Below are 21,139 nucleotides of genomic sequence, written 5' to 3'. Positions count from 1 at the left end.
AAAAACAAATGCCAAAAACCGAATTGATTTTCATTCAAGTTCAGTGACTTCTGTGTGTGTGTGTGTGTGTGTATGGAGCCTGCCAAATTGGTCAGCAGTTATTAACTGGCTGTGGCTATAAGTGCACTATCCTCCCCCCTCCCCCCACCGGTACCCCCCTTTCCCGCCCACTCGAACATTTGATAGAGCTTTTTATTTACAAATTGTTTACGCGCTGAGATGTTAATCCCGGCGACATCGGGAGAGAGTCGTCGCCTGGCATAATGTCGATTTCGTTTTGTGCCGTTAGCCAATGCATCTCAGTGTGTATCTGTGTGTCTCTGTGTGTGTTTGTATCTGCAAGATACTGCCTTTCCCAGCAGCGGCAAGAGAAAAAAAAAACTTTCGTACGCACCGACACGCAGGTGCTTCCACCGCCGTTCCCTCCCCCCCGGAACCCGAAACAAACTACGAACCCAATATGGTACGCGCCCGCTAATTATTCACATTAAATACTGCTCGTCCACATCGGACAGAGATGTGGATGTGGATGCTGCTGCTGCTGCACTTTTACCATTAAGATTGTTTCCTTTGGTATTTTTGCGTTGATGGATTTTCTTTTTATTTTTTTGCTTTTTGCGCGTCTGTCTCTGAACTGAGCTCAAACTCCAACTCAAACTCGGACTTGGCATGCTTAAAATGCCTTGAAAACACACAGCAACAGATACAGCTACAGATACATTCGTATTTGTATCTGTATCTGTATCTGTAAGATGCATTGGAGCACACCTTGCACTGGAATCGAAGTCAAACTAAAAATGAATTGGATGCGATACAAAGTCGCGGCCTGACTTGGCTCGTTACTTGGCTTTAAGGCCCCGGTTTGGTCCATGGTCCTCTTGTGTATTGCCTTGTTATTGTCTCCTCTCCTTCTTTCTTTCTTTCTTTATTTATATATATATATATATATGTATCTTTTTTTACCCCCTTTTTTCCGTCGGAATGTTTTAAACTGTCGTGGGCATAAAGAGGACATCGACTTAATAGAGAGAAAACAATTGCCTTCTAATAGCCAGGTTTTTTTTTTGTCATCCAATATAATTTCTTTTTATGCTCATAATTGTTTACATTTGTATATTTTATGGCATTTCTCACATTTTCGATCTCTTTTTTCTCTCTTTTTTCCTTTTTTCAAAAATGTCTTAACAAAAAACAGATCAACATTGCGGTTCAGTGCCTCAGCACGGATTTCAGCAGTCAAAAGGGAGTTAAGGTGAGTTTTTAATGGTATAATATTAATATTAAATAAAGTAACCTAAAATAAGTTAATAATTAAGCTAGATTCCTTTGAGGAGAATATGGTTTGATATTCTCATTAGTTTGCATTATTAAGAAATAAGAAAGTTCTTACAGAAAATGATTATTAGGTTTATTTAGGCTTTGAAAATATTTCTATCCCCTTAAAAAGGTTTCATATTTGTTCCTAAGATTTCTCCTTCTGTAACGCATAGAATAACCTATATCATCATCACTTCTCCCAGAGAAATCCTGTAGTCTTCACCTTTCTATAATTGAAATTCAAGTCAGATGCATTGCCTTTGATGGGTTAAGTAATAACCAATTTAATGCCAACTTGTTAATGGCGAATCAATGCGACTGAAAAGAAGAAACGCTCCAGTTTCCTCTTAGCTCCTCCGATCGTCTTGACAACGGTCAGAAGACTCTCTGATGAGTCTACGTAGGCAGGGGGATTGCTCCTCCTCTGCCTCCTGCTCCTGCTCCTCCTCGAGGTGAGTGGAGCTCCTCCACCTGCCTCTAAAGCGGATTGCACATCCTCCTCCTGGCAAAAGTCCCGGGAGTTGTAATGCGTACATTAAGTCTGATATTTCATTGACAGAAAACACAGGCAGAACTCGTTGCTTTTCATTAAAAGAGAGCGTGATGGCAGGTAAAGGGGGAGATTACACAGCAAGAAAATAGGAGGAGAGAATTTCAAGTAGAATTTAAATACGAAAAAGGTATTTAAAAAGAATTAGGAAAGATTTGTTGCAAGGAAAATGATTTCAAAATATTTAAAAGCTTCAAAGTCAAGCCTAAGTATACAGGAATTTGTTAATTTCTTTAGGAATTTTAATATATATTTTATTAGCTATTAAAAAATATAATTTTTCGGAGCTGTGTGTGTGGCTGGGAGTGGGGGCCATAGGCAAATCAAATTATGCACTTGCCACAAGATGTTGCACTGGCACAAACAACACACTCAACGACACACACACTCTACTCACACCCCATATATATATAATTTTTTTTTGGCGGAGGGGGACAGCGGATGTTGGCAGTTTAACATCAATGCGACCACGCCCCATTTGGGGAGCACCAGCTCCAGCCACGCCCCCCAAAGCCCAAATGACAACGGCTAATTGCAGCTCGCTGTGGCAAGTTGCAACAGCAACAGCAGCAGCAACTCTTTTAACTGCCCCGTGGGGCAATTTGAATGATTCGGGGGCATTGTGATATTAATACGGATTCCCGTCTCTTCTCTGCTTCTTTTTTTGTGGTTTCTTCCAGGGCCTGCCGCTGCACGTACAAATCGACACATTCGAGGACCCCAGAGATGCGGCAGTCTTCCACCGCGGCTACTGTCAGATAAAGGTCTTCTGCGATAAGGTAAGTGATTTTATTTTCCCTAGTCCCCTATGTCCCCTATGAAACATAAGAAAGCAAAGCAAGAAATAAGAGGAGTTCTTGTCCGCTTCCCCCCTGAACCCTGGCAATTACGCACACAGGAGCAGTCTTGGTCTGAGTCCAAGTTGCAGCCACAAAACAGGCAGCAAGCAGCTCACTCTGCCACGTGCAACAGGTTGATGAGCTAACTAAAAGCGGTCTACGTGCTGGTTCGTTTGCATTACACAGTGAGAAAAAGTGCTAGAGAACGATTCGTTAAATCAGAAAAATAAATATATTAACAGAAAGTGAAATTAAGCAGGAGAAAGCTTTTTCCAAGAGAAATTCGATTAGAATTTGGGTTGTATATTGAGAAGAAAAGTTCGATTATAATTGATATCTCACATTTTTAAATTAAGGAGAATATTATAATTATCCTAGAAGCATATATTATTATTATATTATATTATTATATATAAAAAGATATCCGAAAACGAAACTGTTCTGCTTTCCGATAACATTTTCGATATATCGAACAACATATCAATTTCCCACAACGTTAACATATCGATTTTTTTCTATCAAATATCGATACAGTATCGAAATATATATGTTTTCTATCACCTTTTTAAAACTGGGAAAAGTCCAAAGTCCAAACTACTTATTTTGTACTACAATTTCCAACTGCTTCTAGGATTAAATTACTAAAAAAAAAAATCTTAAGAAACAAACTATAACTCTAGATTTTTATAATTATAACATCTAGTTTAAATATTTAAAGTATTCAATTTGATCTTAAATCTACAAAAATCTGCAATTCATATGAAAAAACCAAGGCCAAGTCCACTTTAAGTGCAATTTCAATACTAAAAATATAATTTTTATTACAATATTTGATTGACCTTTTAAAGCCAAGCCAATAAGAGTAATTAGCAAGCAATTTAAATGTCATAAAAAAATTTGATAAACCTAGAAAACAGACAGAGATTTTCCCCAGTGCAGTGTGTATCTTGGCCACTTGTTGCTGCCTCTGCTGCTGCTGCTGCAGCTTCTCCCTCGGATATGTGGCTGCCACTTTTATCGAATTGGGGGCACCGGTAAGGCAAGGCAACGGCAATGCCTGTCCGTCAGAGTCAGAGCGGCCTTTAGTGGAAAGCGTAACGCGTCCAAAAGTAAATGGCCAGCAACAACAACACACATCCAATACACACACACACACAACACAACACACATCCTTTCCATGCCCTTGTTTTCGTTTCGTATCTGGGCACCTTTTGCCTTTATGCGAACCCTTCACTTTTTCGCTTGATGGGGTTTATTAATAAATCATTTCGTGGATTTCCAATTTAATTTTCTCATATCATTACACATCCCCACGTCCTGCCGTCCTCCCCCCGTTTTGGACATGGCTTTCATTGTACAGAGCCCCCGAGTCCGATCCCCATTGGAATCCTCGGATCTGTGGCCATGGCCATATCGCTATCATGTCGGGCTTATATTTCACATTTTTAGGCCGGCCCTTTTGCCTGGGCCAACAACAGCCCAGCGTGTGTTTATCGGTAAATGTATCAATTAAATTTCGCGCACCACGTTATTTAGTTTTGCCCCCTTTTTATTTTCTCTGTATGTTTTTCGGGTTTCGGGTTTATATTTTTTGTATATTTTGTTGTAATTTTGATTTCACTGCAATTGCAGCTTCAGTTGCAGTTCCGTCGTTTGGCACCTCTGGGGCCATGGTCGCCAATTATGAATCCATCCTTAAGTTTTGGGCCCCTCTGGGCCCAAAGAGATACAAAATTGCAAGAAATTCTGTGCAATAAACGGGGGAAACCTTGGGGAGACGATGACTTTGTCTTCCGAGGGATAACTGTCATTTTGCACTTTTTGTATTTCTTTTACGAAGTTTTTGTTTCGTTTCGATTTCGGGGCGGAGTTAGTGTGTTGACTTTCCCCCAAAACAACCAAAAAATTTACGAAAATTACATAACATGGGTATAAAATGATGAGCTTTCGAATGTTAAGGGTTAGTTCTTTACATTGAAGGAATTGCAGCTTAAGATCTGTTCAATATCTTTTAAACTAATGCTGTTAACATAACCATTTTTCGTATGATAGTATATAATTATATAACTAACAGATTTGTTAGTTTTCAGATCAATTGAAAGAGGTTTACCAGTTTAATAAAGAAAAGTTGAGTTATATTAAAGAACTTATAATTCTTTTAATGGTACTCAAAGTATTATTCAGTCTTGGATATGAAAAGTATATAGAAATATATTTTCTAATATGCTTTCTGCTAATAGTTTCCTCTTCCTTTGTCTTAATATTAAATAAATTAAAAAACCCTAGTCTTGCACACCTTTTTCTGTTTACTTTTCGTAAAATTCACTTAAAACATTTAAATACTTTAGTGCAGCTACCTCTTTTAGTTAACTATCTACCTGCTAATAGGCCTTTGCAGGTATCTTTTACCTCGGCAAATGGTAAATCATTATAGAATTTAGCTAACGTTAATGTGAATGGTAATGGTAATGGCAGTGTCCCTCCTCTCTTTGGAAAGTGGCAGCCCACTTGGTCGCTTGTCCTCTGTCTTCGTCATACTTTGAAGTCGATTAACGCAGCAGAGGATATATCTGTACATCTGTACATATATATTAATATATTTGTATACATATATAGAGAGATGTGTGTGCGACGGGGTTTGGACAGCAAACGAGCATTGACCGCATTGGGCGATTCGAGACGCCGTCGTTTTAGCTTGTTGCACGTCCCAGGCTGTAAGGCTGGCAGTCTTGGCCAGGTTGCAAGTTGCCAGTTTGGCGATATTTTTGCCAAGATAAAATAAAAGTAATAAAATACAGTTATTTACATGCCACACACACACACTTACGTACACTTGATGTACATCGAATGCATCGCTCTGGGCTAAAATGCCTTGTGATAAGCTCAAGAACTTGGGCTAATAGGTACACCGAGAGAAATTGAAGGGGAATGAAGGTTCTATTTTTGATTACAATTGTTGGTTAAGAAGGAATGCTATGCCTTCTTCTTATTATTTTTATTTCTAAGGATATTTTTTGTATATAATCTCGATTTTTAAGTTCTGTGTACTTTGAGGGAAACTGATTCTTTGGGGGAGGGGCTTTGGCAGACATCCTTGCATAATATGGAGCCCCAAGAGAAGCTTTAAACAGCGACAGGCGAAGCCGCAGCGGAGGCAACATCAGACCAAGTAGATTGCTGCAACATATCACTTCCTGTGTGTGTTGCACACCCCCTCTCTATCCTGCTGCAGTCACCTTCAGCAGCTTCCATCGCTCAATTGCTGATTTTTAATTACAAATGCAAAGTGCAACAGCAGCAGCAACAACAGCAACAGCAACCTGCAACCTGCAACTTGCAACAGCAATGCATGCTGCATCTGCCTGCGCACGCAAACTAGCAATCACCGGCGGACAAAGTAGCCAACAGACTATATATTATATACCCTATACGTGTGACTATAGCCACAGGTGTGTGTGTGTGTGTGTGTGTGTGTGTCTGCAATCAGGCTGCAACTAGAGGCAGGTGGGCAGCTGCTGCTGCTGCCTTGGTCCAGACAAAGTCTTCTTGGGGCGCCGCCAGATTATTTATTATGTATGCATATTTATGCTGCATCTCTAAGTATTTTATAATAATTTTTACTCATTTTTTTTTCTCTCTATATTATTTTGGCCTGACCCTAACGGTGTAGACCATTTTGTCCAAACTGCCCGGCAGTTTTGCAGACTCCAACTGAGAAAAATCCACGAAAATCCACTGCGGTGGCGTCTTTGTCTCTGTGCGACATCGCAGCTCCCCAGGCGAGAAACTCGTTTCTCTCTCTCATACGGAGTTTGGTTATATTTTTCCTCTTTTTTTATATATGCAGTTGCAGTTGCAGTTGCAAAAATCGCTGCAACAGGCAACAGGCAGCAGCTTATGGCACTGGCAGCCATACACGAATTTAATTAATAAGTAAAGAAATATCAAAAAAGGTGGCATCCATGCATTTGATTGATTGCTAATTACACGCTGGCTCCCCATGTGCACCTGTGCCCGTGCGCAGTGGGAATATCATGGTGGGACTTTTGCAATCCCACCTGGAAGTGCAAGCATCTTCAATGCATCACGATAGCTTCAGGATCCAAAGTCTCAAAATGTTTGGGAAGACGTAGATCATTAACTAGGCTCTAGGAAAATACCTTTATAACCCTTTTCTTACCCCCAAAATCTAACAAACTTTTCACCCATCTTTCCTCTAGGGCGCTGAGCGCAAGACTCGTGACGAGGAGCGGCGGGCTGCCAAGCGAAAGATGACGGCAACGGGCAGAAAGAAGCTGGACGAGCTATACCATCCAGTGACGGATCGGTCCGAGTTCTATGGAATGCAGGACTTCGCCAAGCCGCCGGTGCTATTCTCGCCCGCCGAGGACATGGAGAAGGTAGGTCAGCTGGGCATTGGCACTGGCACAACAAGCGCTACTGCTACTGCTACTACCAATACTGGCATGACATTCAACCCACTGAGCAACGGCAACTCCAACTCCAACTCGCACTCGTCCTTGCAGAGCTTCTACGGCCATGAGACTGACTCGCCGGATCTGAAGGGGGCCTCGCCATTCCTGCTCCATGGCCAGAAGGTGGCAACGCCGACGCTCAAGTTCCACAATCATTTTCCGCCCGACATGCAGACGTGAGTAAAAATCGTCCATCCATTTTACGAAGAAACTAAATCCCAAACTCAGATATAAAGAGGAGCAGAGTTTGGGAAACCCCCAAGTAAACTCTAATTAATTGAAACAATATTTCTCATTTACTCCTTCTGAAATCTAGCGATAAGAAGGATCACATCCTGGACCAGAACATGCTGACCAGCACACCTTTGACCGACTTTGGTCCACCCATGAAACGTGGCAGGATGACGCCGCCCACCTCGGAGCGGGTGATGTTGTATGTGCGGCAGGAGAACGAGGAGGTGTACACGCCACTCCATGTGGTTCCACCCACCACCATCGGTCTGCTGAATGCGGTAAGCAAAGGAAATGACCCCAAACAAACCCGAAACCCTGTTCCAAATCTAAACCAAATCAAAAAAAAACCAAAACCAAAACTCGTTCTAATGGTTGTTAACCACCTTTTCTGTAATTTTGTTCATTTTGGTCTAATTGGATCGGCTGAAAACAAAACAAAAAATAAAATCAAACAAATGAAGCGCCAAAATGTTCAATCTCTAAAAATAAAAATAAAGCATAAATCGACTAAAATCAGCCACATTTACTATATATCTTTACCGTTTACTCACCCGAAGAAATTCGATAATTTGTAACTTTTGTAGTTGGAACTAATTACGAACCATTTCATAAACCAAAAACATACAAAGTATATATATATATGTATATATATTATAACCAAAATCAGACTAAAGCTCTGCTCTCCAACCACACACATTCCTTACACTAAAGCACAATCAATTTATTGATCGACACTGGAAAAAACCCAGCATTTAAATGATTGCCTGATTGGCTGACCACAAAAATGAACAAAATTACACTTGAAAGAAAAAACCAGCGAGTTATCAGAGAAATATTTAGTTAAACAGCGAAACAACAACAGACAAAAACATCATATTTCTCTCGTTTCTCAATTGCAGATTGAAAACAAATACAAAATCTCAACAACGAGCATAAATAACATATATCGCACAAACAAGAAGGGGTAAGTAAGCAAGTTCTAACCAGATTGAGCCAAGTTAGCAGTTACACACCCAATCACAACACACTCACACACACTTAGTAAATACACCAGGATGCATCCTTCCTCCCCTCACATCATGAATGCATATTAAATTAATCTTAATTAAATCAAACTAAAAACAATCGTGTGCTAACTCTTTTTGCATGGGTATTCTGGATTGTTAAACTTGTAATCAAGGACTTGACGGTTTGAAATCTCTAAAAAAAAAGGATAAAAAAATTAGCTTACAGAAAGTATAGCATACCTTTTGGCAACCTTAAAGCGATTTCAAACCTCTTGCCTTATTATTTCTCTATTATTCATTATTTCGAAATCATTTTCTTTACAGGATTACTGCGAAAATTGACGATGACATGATATCGTTCTATTGCAACGAGGACATCTTCCTGCTGGAGGTGCAACAGATCGAGGACGATCTGTACGATGTGACGCTAACGGAGCTGCCCAATCAGTAGCAGTGGCCGTAGTAGTGATCACACTACACAAGCTCAAAAAAAAGAAAGGATAAGACACACAAATGAAGGACACAAGCAGTTGTTTCAATAAGCCATTTTTCCATAGAGCCTAAGTCTAATTTCGTAGTTGTAGTATTGGGACACACTTACACTTAAACACGACAAGTTGCAACAGAGATTTGCGTGGAATGAGATTGGAAGGATGAGACACACACACAATATATACAATATGTAAAATGATATACACTTAAATTCGAATTAGTTATTTAGCAACAATGAATGAGATTACTTTCTGAAAATTGTTTGATCAAATTTAACATTCTCGTCTATGTCTATATAGATACTCGATAAGCTCTAATCGTAATCGAATCGTGTACTTCTGTCTGTCCAGTAGGTTTATAAGTCTCTGATTATGCTTCGACCTTAGGTCCCAGGGCAAGTAAGAGTTACAGAATCTAAAATCTATCTTTTAGGTACATATATCCCTCGTTAGACTATAATATTGTGTAATCCATTTTGTATGTTTGGCTTAAGCGTTTTGAATTGTTGAGAATATATATATATAAATTGTAAAATTATTTTTGAAAAAAACACACACACAAAACAAAAAACAAATCGTTTGTTCTATATTTCTATTTCAAAACTACACCGTCCTGAACTCTCTCTTTCTTTATCTGTTATGTATAATTAGGATCTCTGTACACAAAAAAAAAAACAACAACAAGATATAACGAAACAAAAAATTGGTAGAAAAACCCTTCCCCTCCCCCCAAGCTCGAAGTAATTATCCTTAAAATTAGATTTACGCACATAGAGATAAGCAAACACTCTGCAATAAAACATGTTGATAAAAAATCGTAGTTAAGTCCAAGCTAAGGCATAAAAATCCATACAAAACCACAAAAAAAAACAAACAAATTAAGAAAACTTTAAAAAACACTTGTGTGCATTTGTTGTGAAACAAACAAAATATCTAAAGAACAAAAATCAACCGAGAATGTTGATTCAAAACTAAACAATATATTAATTCATGAATCCAACGAAAGGACGCAGCATTCGTATGAATCAGATATAATATATATATATGTATTTGTATAGGGATATATAACATGTCGTGTTTACAATCTTTGTTTGCCATAATTAACAGTTTAATTTAATTAACGAAATGTTTTGTGTACAATGTTATTTGAATTCAAGCAGAGACTACACCGCGAGATTTTGCTTGGAACTACGAATACTCCGCATCGATTGCTACAATTTTTGAACAGTACGAGTTCAATGCTCAATATTATTATTAATTGTTTATTAATTGTATAATCCCCACCTTCAGTCCAACTCCCCCTCACCTCCAATACTTAACAATAATGCTCTTTACTACTCTAATCTCTCTCTCTCACTTTTTTGCGAGGGGGAAATACAAAACATTTTCCACTCGACTTTTCCGGTGTTGTACATCACAATTTGTTTTTAATGTTAGCCCTTAGTTTATTACGTACTATTCAAGATACAACAATATTATGATATGAATTGAGAAGAAGATAAGATATATATATATGAAATGATGATGATGAATCGAAAATCTTGCCTGCATGTTATAATTCTATATGTTTAGTTATCGTATAACCCTTAAGTTCTACGCTCTTTCTATATATGTTCGTATACGAAACACATATACACATATATTTTAAAGGCCAATAATTTATTTTTTGTTACTGTTGGAAACGATTCCGCGAAAATAGAAAAGCAAAAAACAAAAAACCCCAAAAAAAAGAGAGAAACGTGAAAATGCAACTGAGAACAAGTGGCACTCCATAAATCGTGGGAGAAATGCATATGTCCAACTTGAGAAATTATAAAACAAGAGACAAGCAAACAAACAAACAAAATAAAACAAATTGTACAATATAATTATAATGAATACACAACATTTAAATAAAGAACAAAAAGTAAGCAATTATGTGTTTTTAAATTAATGGATTACTTTTCACTTGAAACTTCTTTTTAAAAACTTTAATATTTTAAAGGGCGGCTTGAGGTGTCTTAAATGAATATCCCTGAAACTGATAAGAATGTTGACTTTAAATTTGGTACCTTTATATTTTTTAGACTCTGATATTGAGGTGATTATTCTGATTAACGGACAGTCGAACAGCGGAGAAACGGACAAGCTTTAATTAGATATTTATACCCGTGCACGGTGAATGATTCATTTCCGGCCCTATAAATCATATATATTCTTGATCAGCATAAAAAGTTAAATCGATCTGGCCATGTTTGGAAGAAAATAATTTTTCTTAATTTTTTCATAATTTTATAAGGATAAAAAATAATAAAAAAATATGATAAAAAAATGAATTTTTTAACATTTCAAATTGAGTATACAGGTTTATTATTCTAATAAAAACTAGCATAGGGTCGCTTTCCGATTCAAAATTAATGCATTTTTGACTGAGTTATGATATTTGGAAAAGTGTGATTTTCCCAAAAATAATTATCATATCAAAATATTGATCTGAAGTCCCTATAATGGACATATTTTAGGTATTCTTTGTGAAGGAGCCATTTCCGACCCTATAAATCATACATATTCTTGATCAGCATAAGAAGACGAATCGATCTAGGTATGTTTGAAGGAAAATATTTTTTTTTAATTTTTTCAGAATTTTATTAGGATAAAATTAATTTAAAAATATGGTAAAAAAATAATTTTTTAACATTTCAAATTGAGTATGCAGATTTATTAATCTAATAAAAACTAGCATAGGGTCGCTTTCCGATTTAAAATTAATGCATTTTTGACTGAGTTATGATATGTGGAAAAGTGCGATTTTCCCAAAAATAATTATCTTACGAAAATATTGATCTGAAGTCCCTATAATGGACATATTTTAGGTATTCTTTGTGAAGGAGCCATTTCCGACCCTATAAATCATACATATTCTTGATCAGCATAAAAAGACGAATCGATCTAGGTATGTTTGAAGGAAAATAATTTTTTAAATTTTTTTTCAGAATTTTATGAGGATAAAATTAATTTAAAAATATGGTAAAAAAATAATTTTTTAACATTTCAAATTGAGTATGCAGATTTATTAATCTAATAAAAACTAGCATAGGGTCGCTTTCCGATTTAAAATTAATGCATTTTTGACTGAGTTATGATGGATTTTCCTTGCAAGTGTATATAAATTTGGGATATCCGAAGATAGCTTCCTTCTTGTTTTTACTATTTTATTTTACAAAATAAAATTAAGAACTTTATTAAAAAATTAAAGGTATGTATAATGGGGGTTTCGTTAAAATAACCCTTGGATCCTACAATTAATAGGTACATTGGTAGTTTACTAATAAAATATTTGAAAAACTATTAATTTTAAAATAAATTGTATATATCACGAGTAATTCAAAAATAATTTATTATGTTTTTTTTTGGTTCTTTCTTAACAAACTTGAAATAAAATAAACCAATGCAAAATATAATAAAAATATATTATGCGAAATTATATACGGTGTATAATATATTAAGTTAAATAAAATGCGCCCTAAAATATGTGGTCTTAAGGAATTTCTACATTTAATCTGTAAAATTTAAAAATACTTTTGTACAAAAAGTGCTCAGTTGGTAATATTTTTTAGCATAGTTAATGAAACTTTCTTAAAATGAAATAGCAATTTCCTTTAACAATAAAAATGTTAAAATTAGTATTTAATTTACACCGATGGAACATTTAAAAAGTATCTCTACATGCGGATGTAAAATATTTGTAAGATACATGAAACCATGTAAACTATCTGTCAAGTAAATTGTGCAAGGAAATATTCGACATTTTACACCTGGCCAAAATGCAAAGCGAGAAACTAACTGAAAAAAAACCTGATGTTTGGCCTTTCTCGAAAAAAAACCCACGGAATCTAACGGCAAAATTAGTCGCCGCAGCAGCAGCGGAAAGTGCAGTGCTGCTAAAGTCGACTGCGCTGCGACATCGGTATTTATTTTATTTATTTATCTTTGCGCGCGGGCAGCGCACTTTTCATTCATTCGAAGCGCTCGCAGAAAAGCGAACGTGTGCGCTCGCTGTCGTCGTCGTGTGTTTTCTTTATTTTAATTTTTTTTTGTGTTAGCGTTTTTCTTGTATTTTAATTTTCTCGGTTCCTCGGTTTCGCGTGTTTTCTTTTATTTATATATATTTTTTCCCCCACATTCGCTTCTCGTCACTGTTTTGTGCATATTCCTAAGCATCGCAACTTTGTTTGTTCGTGGGTCCCGGAATATGGCATTTACACAACAAACAATGTGCAAATATTTGGCCGCAGTTGACTCCACTAAAATACACTAAAATAATAATCTGATGAGTGGGTCGGGCGGATGACAAGAGATAAAGAACTAGATCCGCAGATAAGGATCCGTGCATAAACACATGGTGGACCCAAAAGAGTGACAAGCCAACGTAGTCGAGGGAATCGCCTTCAGTTAAAAATTCGAAACGACTCGCGACGGTTGTGGCTACGTAAGAGTTACCCCTTTGGAAAGTACAGTGGAACACCAGTAAATGGAACGGATCTCAGCCAAAGTACAGTACATTTTCAACTAATCTTCAAGATTGTTCAGGTACCTTATAAGATTTTATCTTAAATTGACAAGCTAATATTGTATTTAAATATGCAAACGATATATTCTGAATGCAAAATGTAACTAAAAATTATAATTCCCAAGTGTTTATTTTGGGGAACAAAAGTGTTTCATAAAAAGAAACCTAGCTGTCAGGAAGTGGAGTTCCCAATTGATTATTTCAGAAAATATTATCAGAAACTATAATTCCCAATTTATAATTCTGTGAAACAAACTAGGTAATTAGCTCTCAAAATATACTAACTCAAATTTTAAATTTTTAAGGTTCTAAATTAATTTAAATTCTGTGACTTATATCACCTTTTTGTTCCATTTTTGGAAGTTCAACTGTTAGATATAAATAGATAGAAAGTGCATTAGCTGGAAGCCGGAAAAGTCGCCTCAACCCAAACAAAAGCAAAAACCTAGAAATAACAACGAACAAAAAAACGCCAACATGACTTACAAACGACTAATTTGTGTTTGTTTTAAAATATATATAGGCAAATAAAATAGATTGAATACGTGGAGTTGAAACACAGGTGAGCAGTAGGTTCAACTTCTGGATTCCCATTTCCATTCCCAATCAATCCCATTCAACATTATCACTCTCCTCGTATCCATTTCGAACTTCCCTTCTCCTGTCGATCATTTGCAATTCCAAGTTGCACTCAAACTACTTGACAATGCTGAAATTTCAATTGCAATTTACACTTTCGCTTGTATACATTACTAGCGACGAATAACTTTTATTCGAAGCCAATTACTATCAATTGAAAAGGGCGCCGCGAGCATTGCCAGAAATGAACCTAACAGATCAGGGACACTCCACTAAAGTGGACCAGGAAGTAATTATATAAAATTAATAATTCCCAAGTGATTATTCGAGAGGGACAAGTATACCTGATGGCAATTAAAATCTCTTTAAATTAATCAATGAAAAAGATGTAGTGGTATTAAGATGATTTTCCAAACACTTCTACTCAAATAAACATTACTTATAAGCCTCAAGTTTATATTCTGATGCTGCATGATTTTATCATTTGTTTACTCTTAAAATATTCCCATCTTCATTTAGATTTTGATCTAATTGTTACAACAAAATATTAATTGTGTTAGCCGCGTTGAGTCATCGGACTGACCCTAAAGGCACGCAAGCATTGTGTCACTGTAATTACTGTTATTCGTATTGGGTTCGCTTACCTTTCGTGTTCCATATCTAACTTGCATAACTCACAAATCTAGTCTTTGTATGAAAATGAAGTTATTTATTTGTGCTAAACAATTATAGACAAATTAATTGGCCACGAGAGGATCTATATCGAAAAGTTCTACCTTTCTCTTATCTCAATTACCCGCAATACCACAATGATCTTGCTAATCATGAACAAAGACGGCGTTGGATTTCCCCCATCATTTCCTAGTGAGCTTCGAACTTCAGTCCAAAGTCGGAAGGCACCTCCCACCACTCCGATCGTTCCGACGATTCGATCATATTCGAACATTCATTAGTTCCCCGATCCCCAGTTAACTCAATTGATGTCTGGCTGGCTGAGAGTTAATTGCACAACGTGATTATGACATCCCCCCGACACTCGCTTGGCTTTAATTGAATTTATCAAATTTACTCTCGGGGTTTCATTAGAATATTCATTCTACGATTTATGGCTCTTTCAGTTCGTCTGGCCTTGATAATAGCAACAGGCAGAGTCAATTTTTTATTTTTGTGAAGAATTGTGTAAATTTGCCCCGGGCATACAAAGTATATGCATACAAGTACAAGTACTACTTGGCGGTCGGATGGATGGATACACTTGGACCTTTGTCAGTCTCTGGGGAGATCTGTTGACAGAACCTTTTAGCCGGCGGCTTGAGGTGGTTGCCTCTCTGCCACTGTTGTTCACCGAGATCCAATTACGGAGCCAACAGCAGCAGCAAGTCAGTGGCCAGAACGTGTCAAGTGTGCATTTCAAGAGCACATGAAGCTGAGGTTTACCGAGAGAGTTGGGGGGTAACACTACGAAAAAGTGGCATATATAACTCAAATATGGGGATTGTAAGATCATAAATCAAGAATTTATGAAAGAAAATTTAAAAAAAATTTCGCATCATATGTTGAAAAATATTTTTTCTCAGATGTCCATCATTTTTTTAAACCAAATTTTAAGGAATAATATAATAACATATAATATAATATATATTCCAAAAAACCTCAAATACATTAAAACAATATATTAAAAGGTTTAAGTTAATACAGATCTGTGAAAAGATCAAACTTTTAGAGAACAATAGTTTTCTAACTTGCCAATACTAGAATTGGTTCGGAATATTAGAGAAAAACTTGACAACTCACATGAAATTAATTATTTATATAGCTAACTCAAAGATTTATATAGCTAAATTAAATATTTATATAGCTAAACTAGTTTCCAAAATAAAATTCTTAGCTAAAATAAATACTAAAGACAAAAAGTCTGAGATATGACAAATTAAATGTCATTAATCCTATACCTTCTTGGGAATTGAAGGGCAAAAATGAAATATTAGCCATCTTGAAGCTAAATTGATCCTAAAAATATATTTTAATCTACCTAAAATATAGTTCTTAATGTTTAACTGAAAGTCAATCAAGAATAAAATCGCCTGATCTGAGATTTTCCCAGTGTTTAAAAAGAAATGCACACCTCCAGACCCCATAGATCGCTTCGGTTAAAGCTCGCCCCACAGGCTCAGCTGTTTGGGCCAAGAGCTTTTCCCACAACAACAAGAAGAAAAAGCTTGTTAACTGGTTTAAACAATTTCACTTGTTTGTTTGTTTCCCTCCCGATTGCATGCCTCTTCCGCATGCATCTGCCACAGAAAGATCAAAGGCTCCATTATCCAGTGTCGAGAGTGATCTACTTTTACAGTTCACCCGAAATCTCTTCCTGCTACAAAGCAATTAGATAACGAGATCTTTATGATCACACAGTGTGCTTTTAATGATTGACGGTTTAAGCCGTAAAAAGTTATATATTTCATTAAGCAAATAAGGGCAATGCGAAGAGCACACAGTTGACGGAATCAGACTTCTTCGCCACAAAACGTGCCAATAATACTAAAGGCCTGGGTGGTGTTTGTATTTCTTTTTATCGGTAAGATACGCAAGTGCGAGGGTTTTTCCCCCCCACACACACACACACACACACAAACACACACGATCGTGTGGAAAACCGGGGGAGTTGCGTGCGAACCCACAAGGCAATGTGCCTTTTGGGGGGCTTTTAATCGAAAGTTTTAATAGATTGGCGACATTGCGCTTGAGGAAATTGTCGACTGGAACGCAAAGTAATTCCAGCTCAGAGAGTTATTTCCTTCTCTCCTTACTCTTGTTCTCAGTGTCTCCCCTTCTTACGCTCTCTCTCTCCCTCTCTTTAATTTTGTGTCGCTTAACTGCTCTTTCTCCGGCGTAAAAGCTCCCCCGTTAGCTTGGGGCTTGTGATTTCAGTTTTCAGTTTTGAAGATCACTCGCTGCCAAGCGGACGCACAAACCCAGGCGGAGACACAAGAGAGAGAAAGCGTAAAGAAAAGCTGAGAAAACACAGTGAAAAATACGAACGAAATACAACAAAACTTTACAATAATAAATAAATAAGTAAAGCTGAAAATCCATGTGGGAACCACATTGAGGAAATATAATTCCGACGGTCGGAAAAAATAACAAATAACAAATAACCAATAACCAATATCAGTACCCCCCAATGTCAAGCGATCGTGAAAACAACACTCGATCGTTCCAAATCCGGGGTCAGAAGCTCTCTGGGCTGATTAACACTCCGCCGCATCGCAAATAAAAATAAACAAAAACAGACGACAAACACAAATACGGCCAGAAATTAACAGAAACGCGCGGAATATAGCAAAAAAAAAACACGTTTCCACAAAAAGATTGTCGAGCGGATCGGAGCAAGTTGCCAATAACAACAAATTAACCAAATAACAAATACCAAATAACACAAATTGCTGCCGCTGCCGCTGCCGTTGCTTTGTTATTGAACACACGCGCTTTGTGTGTGAGGAGACTCAGTCGAGGCCCTGATTCTGGCCACTGCCAAATATGTTCAAGTGGAGCTTGTAACCCGAGCAGCCGTGACCGCAGAAAACTCATAGGAGACACTCACACACCCAGTGCATATACACACACACAGCACCATGGAGCGCTCTCACAGCTGCAGCAACTTTGAGGGCAGAACCAGCAAGGTCGCCGCCATGAGCCCAGCTGAGCTTGAGCTGGCCGGGAGCAGCGATCACCTGCCCACGTCGCATCACTTTCCGCCCAGCAAGCCTTTGCGACGGCGCCGAAAGCTGCAGCGCCAACAGTCCGCCGTAGATGCCGATGATCTGGAGTATGCCGCCGATTTGGAGGAGGATGCTGATCCAGATCCGCAGGTTAACTTGCCCTTGCGCCACATCTCCGCCATCGCCATCGCCACCACCACCTCCGCCGCCGCCACCGCCAGTTGTAGTACGCGATGCCTGCGGCATGAGGAGTCCTTTGAATCCTGCAGCACGGCACCAGAGCTGAGTCCTCAGGCCCAGCGACAGCAGCGCTTCAGCAGTCTGCTCCTTCGGGACAGCTCCGTGCAGTCCGTGCAATCCGACTCCAGTCGCTACTCCAGTGTGGACAGCTTGCTGGAGGCGCGCAAGCCCGATCCCGAAGCCATACTCATTAATCTGGGCTTTGGTCCACTCAGTTCCGAGGACATGCTCTCCCGGATACCGCGACGGTTCCTGAAACCCTCCCAGGTGCCGGGAATCGATACGGATGCCTTTGTGCAAAGACTGACCCTGGCCCGATCGCTGGCCGATTCAAGTGTCCTCGGGTATCGGGGACTCACCGGAAACCCGGATATGCCGCCCTCCTCGATTGTGGCCAGCATCATGAAGCGTTTCGAGGTGAATCATCAGAGAAAGAACTCCATGGGCTCCATTAAGCCCACGATACAGTAGGACGCCGCCATACTCCATACTCCGTAGTCCATAGTCCTTAGAGAATAGTCAGCCAAATGGAGGACGCATTGTTATGTAACTGGAACTGCTGCTACTGTTTGCCAAGCGGGATCCCAGGGGATCCCTGTGATTTTCCCCCGTCTTGTCCATTAGTCCTTAAATGTGCCGCGTACTTAGCTGTGTAAAATTGTATTATTGTAACAATCCATTATGTTTATTATTTTTTCGCCAGTTAAAAAAAACCATTAAAGATGATATTTTATTTGTAAAATTGTTGTTTTATTTATTGATATTCATTGATAGTGAAGTTTGTTATGATTTTTGTTAATAGGTTAATTCCGATGAGAAATGAGTTATTTGTTAATCATGATATTTAATGGGTTATTTATTAAGTATATATTTATTAAAACTTTTGAAATACTCTAATAACTTTTCTAGAGTTTTAAATCTCAAAATCTTTTAAAGGGAATTAATCTCAATTGATTTAGAAACTCTCAAGTGCCATTGTGTTCGCTTCCAGGAACTTGTTGTTTCTCCAACTTGAATCCAAAATTAGAAATCTGCGTCACACTGTCAAATGGTCTGATTGTTTATGTACATACTATATGTTGTAGTTGAACAAATTCATTTGCGATATAAGTACATATTTACAATACAATACAATATGTATGTACAGTGTATAACCCGAAGCCCACAGACACACATTCATGGCGTATTTTGCATTGTTTGATTTTATAGTTTTTGTAGTTTTTGTTTTTGTTTTTTTTTTCTGTATTTCTTATCGTAAGTCAATTTTCTGAGCAAAGTCTTATTAATAGCCGGTGACTTGGCATCTTTCGAGTCTGTCCCCCAAGGCGCAGAGGAACAATCAAAACATATCGTCGAATGGGAGCCGAGATTCAAGAGTTTCCAGAAGGGATTACAAAGTCTGCTCGGATCGTTCGGATCGAATCGCTTATTGATTTCAATTGCCCGCAATTGTTTGCATTCACAAATGCAGCAGCACGACCGCAGCACGGCGGCAGGGCATGTACCACAAATTACCTCATTCGCAGCACTCTATTTTTTATATACTTATTATTATAGGGTTCTGGTTTTGACCCAAACAAATATTCAATAGCCGCCTGCTAGCCTGATAACCGATAATGCCATTTGCGCACATTTGTAACACCTTCAAGGCGATGCACGGCCCACAGGGAAATGCTAATACGTCCATAGACAGCACAGGTCGTATTAATAGCAGTCTATGTGTACCTATAAATGTAAAACTATGCTACAAATATATTTATATCTTGAAATTGTTGGATATTTCCGTGGGTGGTTTTTAGTTTAATTTAAATATTTTATAATGCTTAATAATAAATAATAATAATAATCTTAATCTTGGCAGAAATCAATAAATTACTAAGATACTTTTCATACGAATTTTAATACAATACAAATACTTAAGAAACTTGCAAATTAATCGAAATTGAATATTCTATTATAGCCTTTAATAAACAAACTTAAATAACATAACGTTAATTATACATAATAATAAAATATAAACTTACATTTGATAAAATAATCATACTTGCCATATTATATAAATCTTTATATTCTTAAAAAATAACTTATTTCGATCCTAGTAACTGTGCCTCAATTGTAGCTATGCAAATACGTGAGTTCTTGAGCTTTGGGCATATCCAATAGATAACGGTACCTAGGTCTGTTCATCGGCACATGACTCGCTTTATCTATCGATGGGAAAGGGGAGGTAAAATTAATTCCCAAACAGAGCAAAGCAATTTTAAGCAAAGAAAGAGGGAATGGAAAAGCCAAGAAATCCATTGCCAAACAGTTGCAAGTGTATGTTTGTATGCGTGTGTGTTAGGAACCAAAGAGACGCAGCGGCAAATAGCACCGTTACACGCGGGCATTACTTCTGCACTCTTCACACCAATGCCAAATTTGCAAGTTCAAGGCAGGCACAAGAAAAATGAAGAAAAATGAGCGACAAAATGCAATGCATGCACGTGTATAAGTGTTTATGTGTATGTGCTATTGGCAAGTTAAGAATAAAATAATTTGCGCCCACGCCGGAAGAATGTGCAAAAGAAATTAGCAAACCAAAACAAAAACGAAAGCAGCACCAAACAGCAGCAAGAAGCAAAAGATACACGCCGGACAAGCGAAGCAATTGGCAAATTAAAATGTGTGTCAGAGCGCAAGATGGCTGCGGGTTTGCGATTTTAGTTAAATATGTACAGGGGGCGTTTGATTAATTGCCTTTATATTCACCACTTGGCAAATGTCTCCCCAATAGTAAATAGCAAATCACTCACCTAGTTATGCAGCAGTTAACACGTAAATTTAAGAAATTTTCACGAAACACCAGAACTTTTCACTTTATCCCGCCGAAAAACATTAGTACTGGCAAAACTTCAGAAGCACTATCGATACTATCGTTGTTTGGATAGTTTTCAAAATATCGATTGTTTTGCACACTCGATGTTTCGCAATGAAATTGGTTATTTGTACTATGCATAAAAACCGAATGTTTTCATTTAATTAATTCCTTTTTATTATCTTTAATATTAAGTTAATTAGTAAGCATCAAACTAATTACGATTTTGTTGTGTCAAAAGTTAATGATAATAATGCTATTAGCTTGTGTACATTCCAATTA

At 37.6% G+C, this 21,139-nt stretch overlaps 3 protein-coding genes across 21 annotated transcripts in view; 2 read left to right on the top strand and 1 right to left on the bottom strand.

Annotated features, from left to right (window-relative positions):
• The window catches only part of grh (grainy head), a 51,407-nt gene extending 40,580 nt beyond the window's left edge, over positions 1-10,827 (top strand). For 5 of the 13 annotated variants that reach the window (XM_020944888.2, XM_020944891.2, XM_086837613.1 and 2 more), the window contains 6 exons: positions 1,196-1,252; positions 2,548-2,646; positions 6,927-7,357; positions 7,498-7,693; positions 8,315-8,379; positions 8,747-10,827. In XM_020944888.2, coding sequence (XP_020800547.2) covers positions 1,196-1,252; positions 2,548-2,646; positions 6,927-7,357; positions 7,498-7,693; positions 8,315-8,379; positions 8,747-8,873 — 975 coding nt within the window. In that variant the 3' untranslated portion in view covers positions 8,874-10,827. The remainder of the gene's footprint in view (positions 1-1,195; positions 1,253-2,547; positions 2,647-6,926; positions 7,358-7,497; positions 7,694-8,314; positions 8,380-8,746) is intronic. The other 8 variants (XM_020944889.2, XM_020944892.2, XM_086837610.1 and 5 more) reach the window with 3 other exon arrangements.
• LOC110177919 (uncharacterized) overlaps positions 1-20,909 on the bottom strand; it is a 65,722-nt gene extending 44,813 nt beyond the window's left edge. For 2 of the 7 annotated variants that reach the window (XM_086837618.1, XM_086837622.1), the window contains exons 1-2: positions 20,796-20,909; positions 20,025-20,207 (exon numbers count right to left, since the gene is read on the bottom strand). The gene's annotated coding sequence lies outside the window, so the exon portion shown is untranslated. The remainder of the gene's footprint in view (positions 1-20,024; positions 20,208-20,795) is intronic. The other 5 variants (XM_086837617.1, XM_086837625.1, XM_086837619.1 and 2 more) reach the window with 4 other exon arrangements.
• On the top strand, positions 12,806-18,742 carry olf186-M (Ki-ras-induced actin-interacting protein-IP3R-interacting domain olf186-M). Its single transcript, XM_086837615.1, has one exon. The coding sequence runs from the start codon at positions 17,674-17,676 to the stop codon at positions 18,469-18,471; it is 798 nt and encodes a 265-aa protein (XP_086693741.1). The 5' UTR covers positions 12,806-17,673; the 3' UTR covers positions 18,472-18,742.
• Positions 20,910-21,139: the final 230 nt, after the last annotated feature.

Source organism: Drosophila serrata, unplaced genomic scaffold, assembly GCF_035046125.1.
Source record: "Drosophila serrata isolate PLE 108 unplaced genomic scaffold, ASM3504612v1 contig_334, whole genome shotgun sequence".
Taxonomy (NCBI): domain Eukaryota; kingdom Metazoa; phylum Arthropoda; class Insecta; order Diptera; family Drosophilidae; genus Drosophila; species Drosophila serrata.
This window is presented reverse-complemented; position numbering and strand designations above follow the sequence as displayed.

What these genes read in the sequence shown, in the direction of transcription:
- olf186-M (XM_086837615.1), top strand. Translation starts at nt 17,674, where the DNA reads ATGGAGCGCTCTCACAGCTGCAGCAACTTTGAGGGCAGAACCAGCAAG.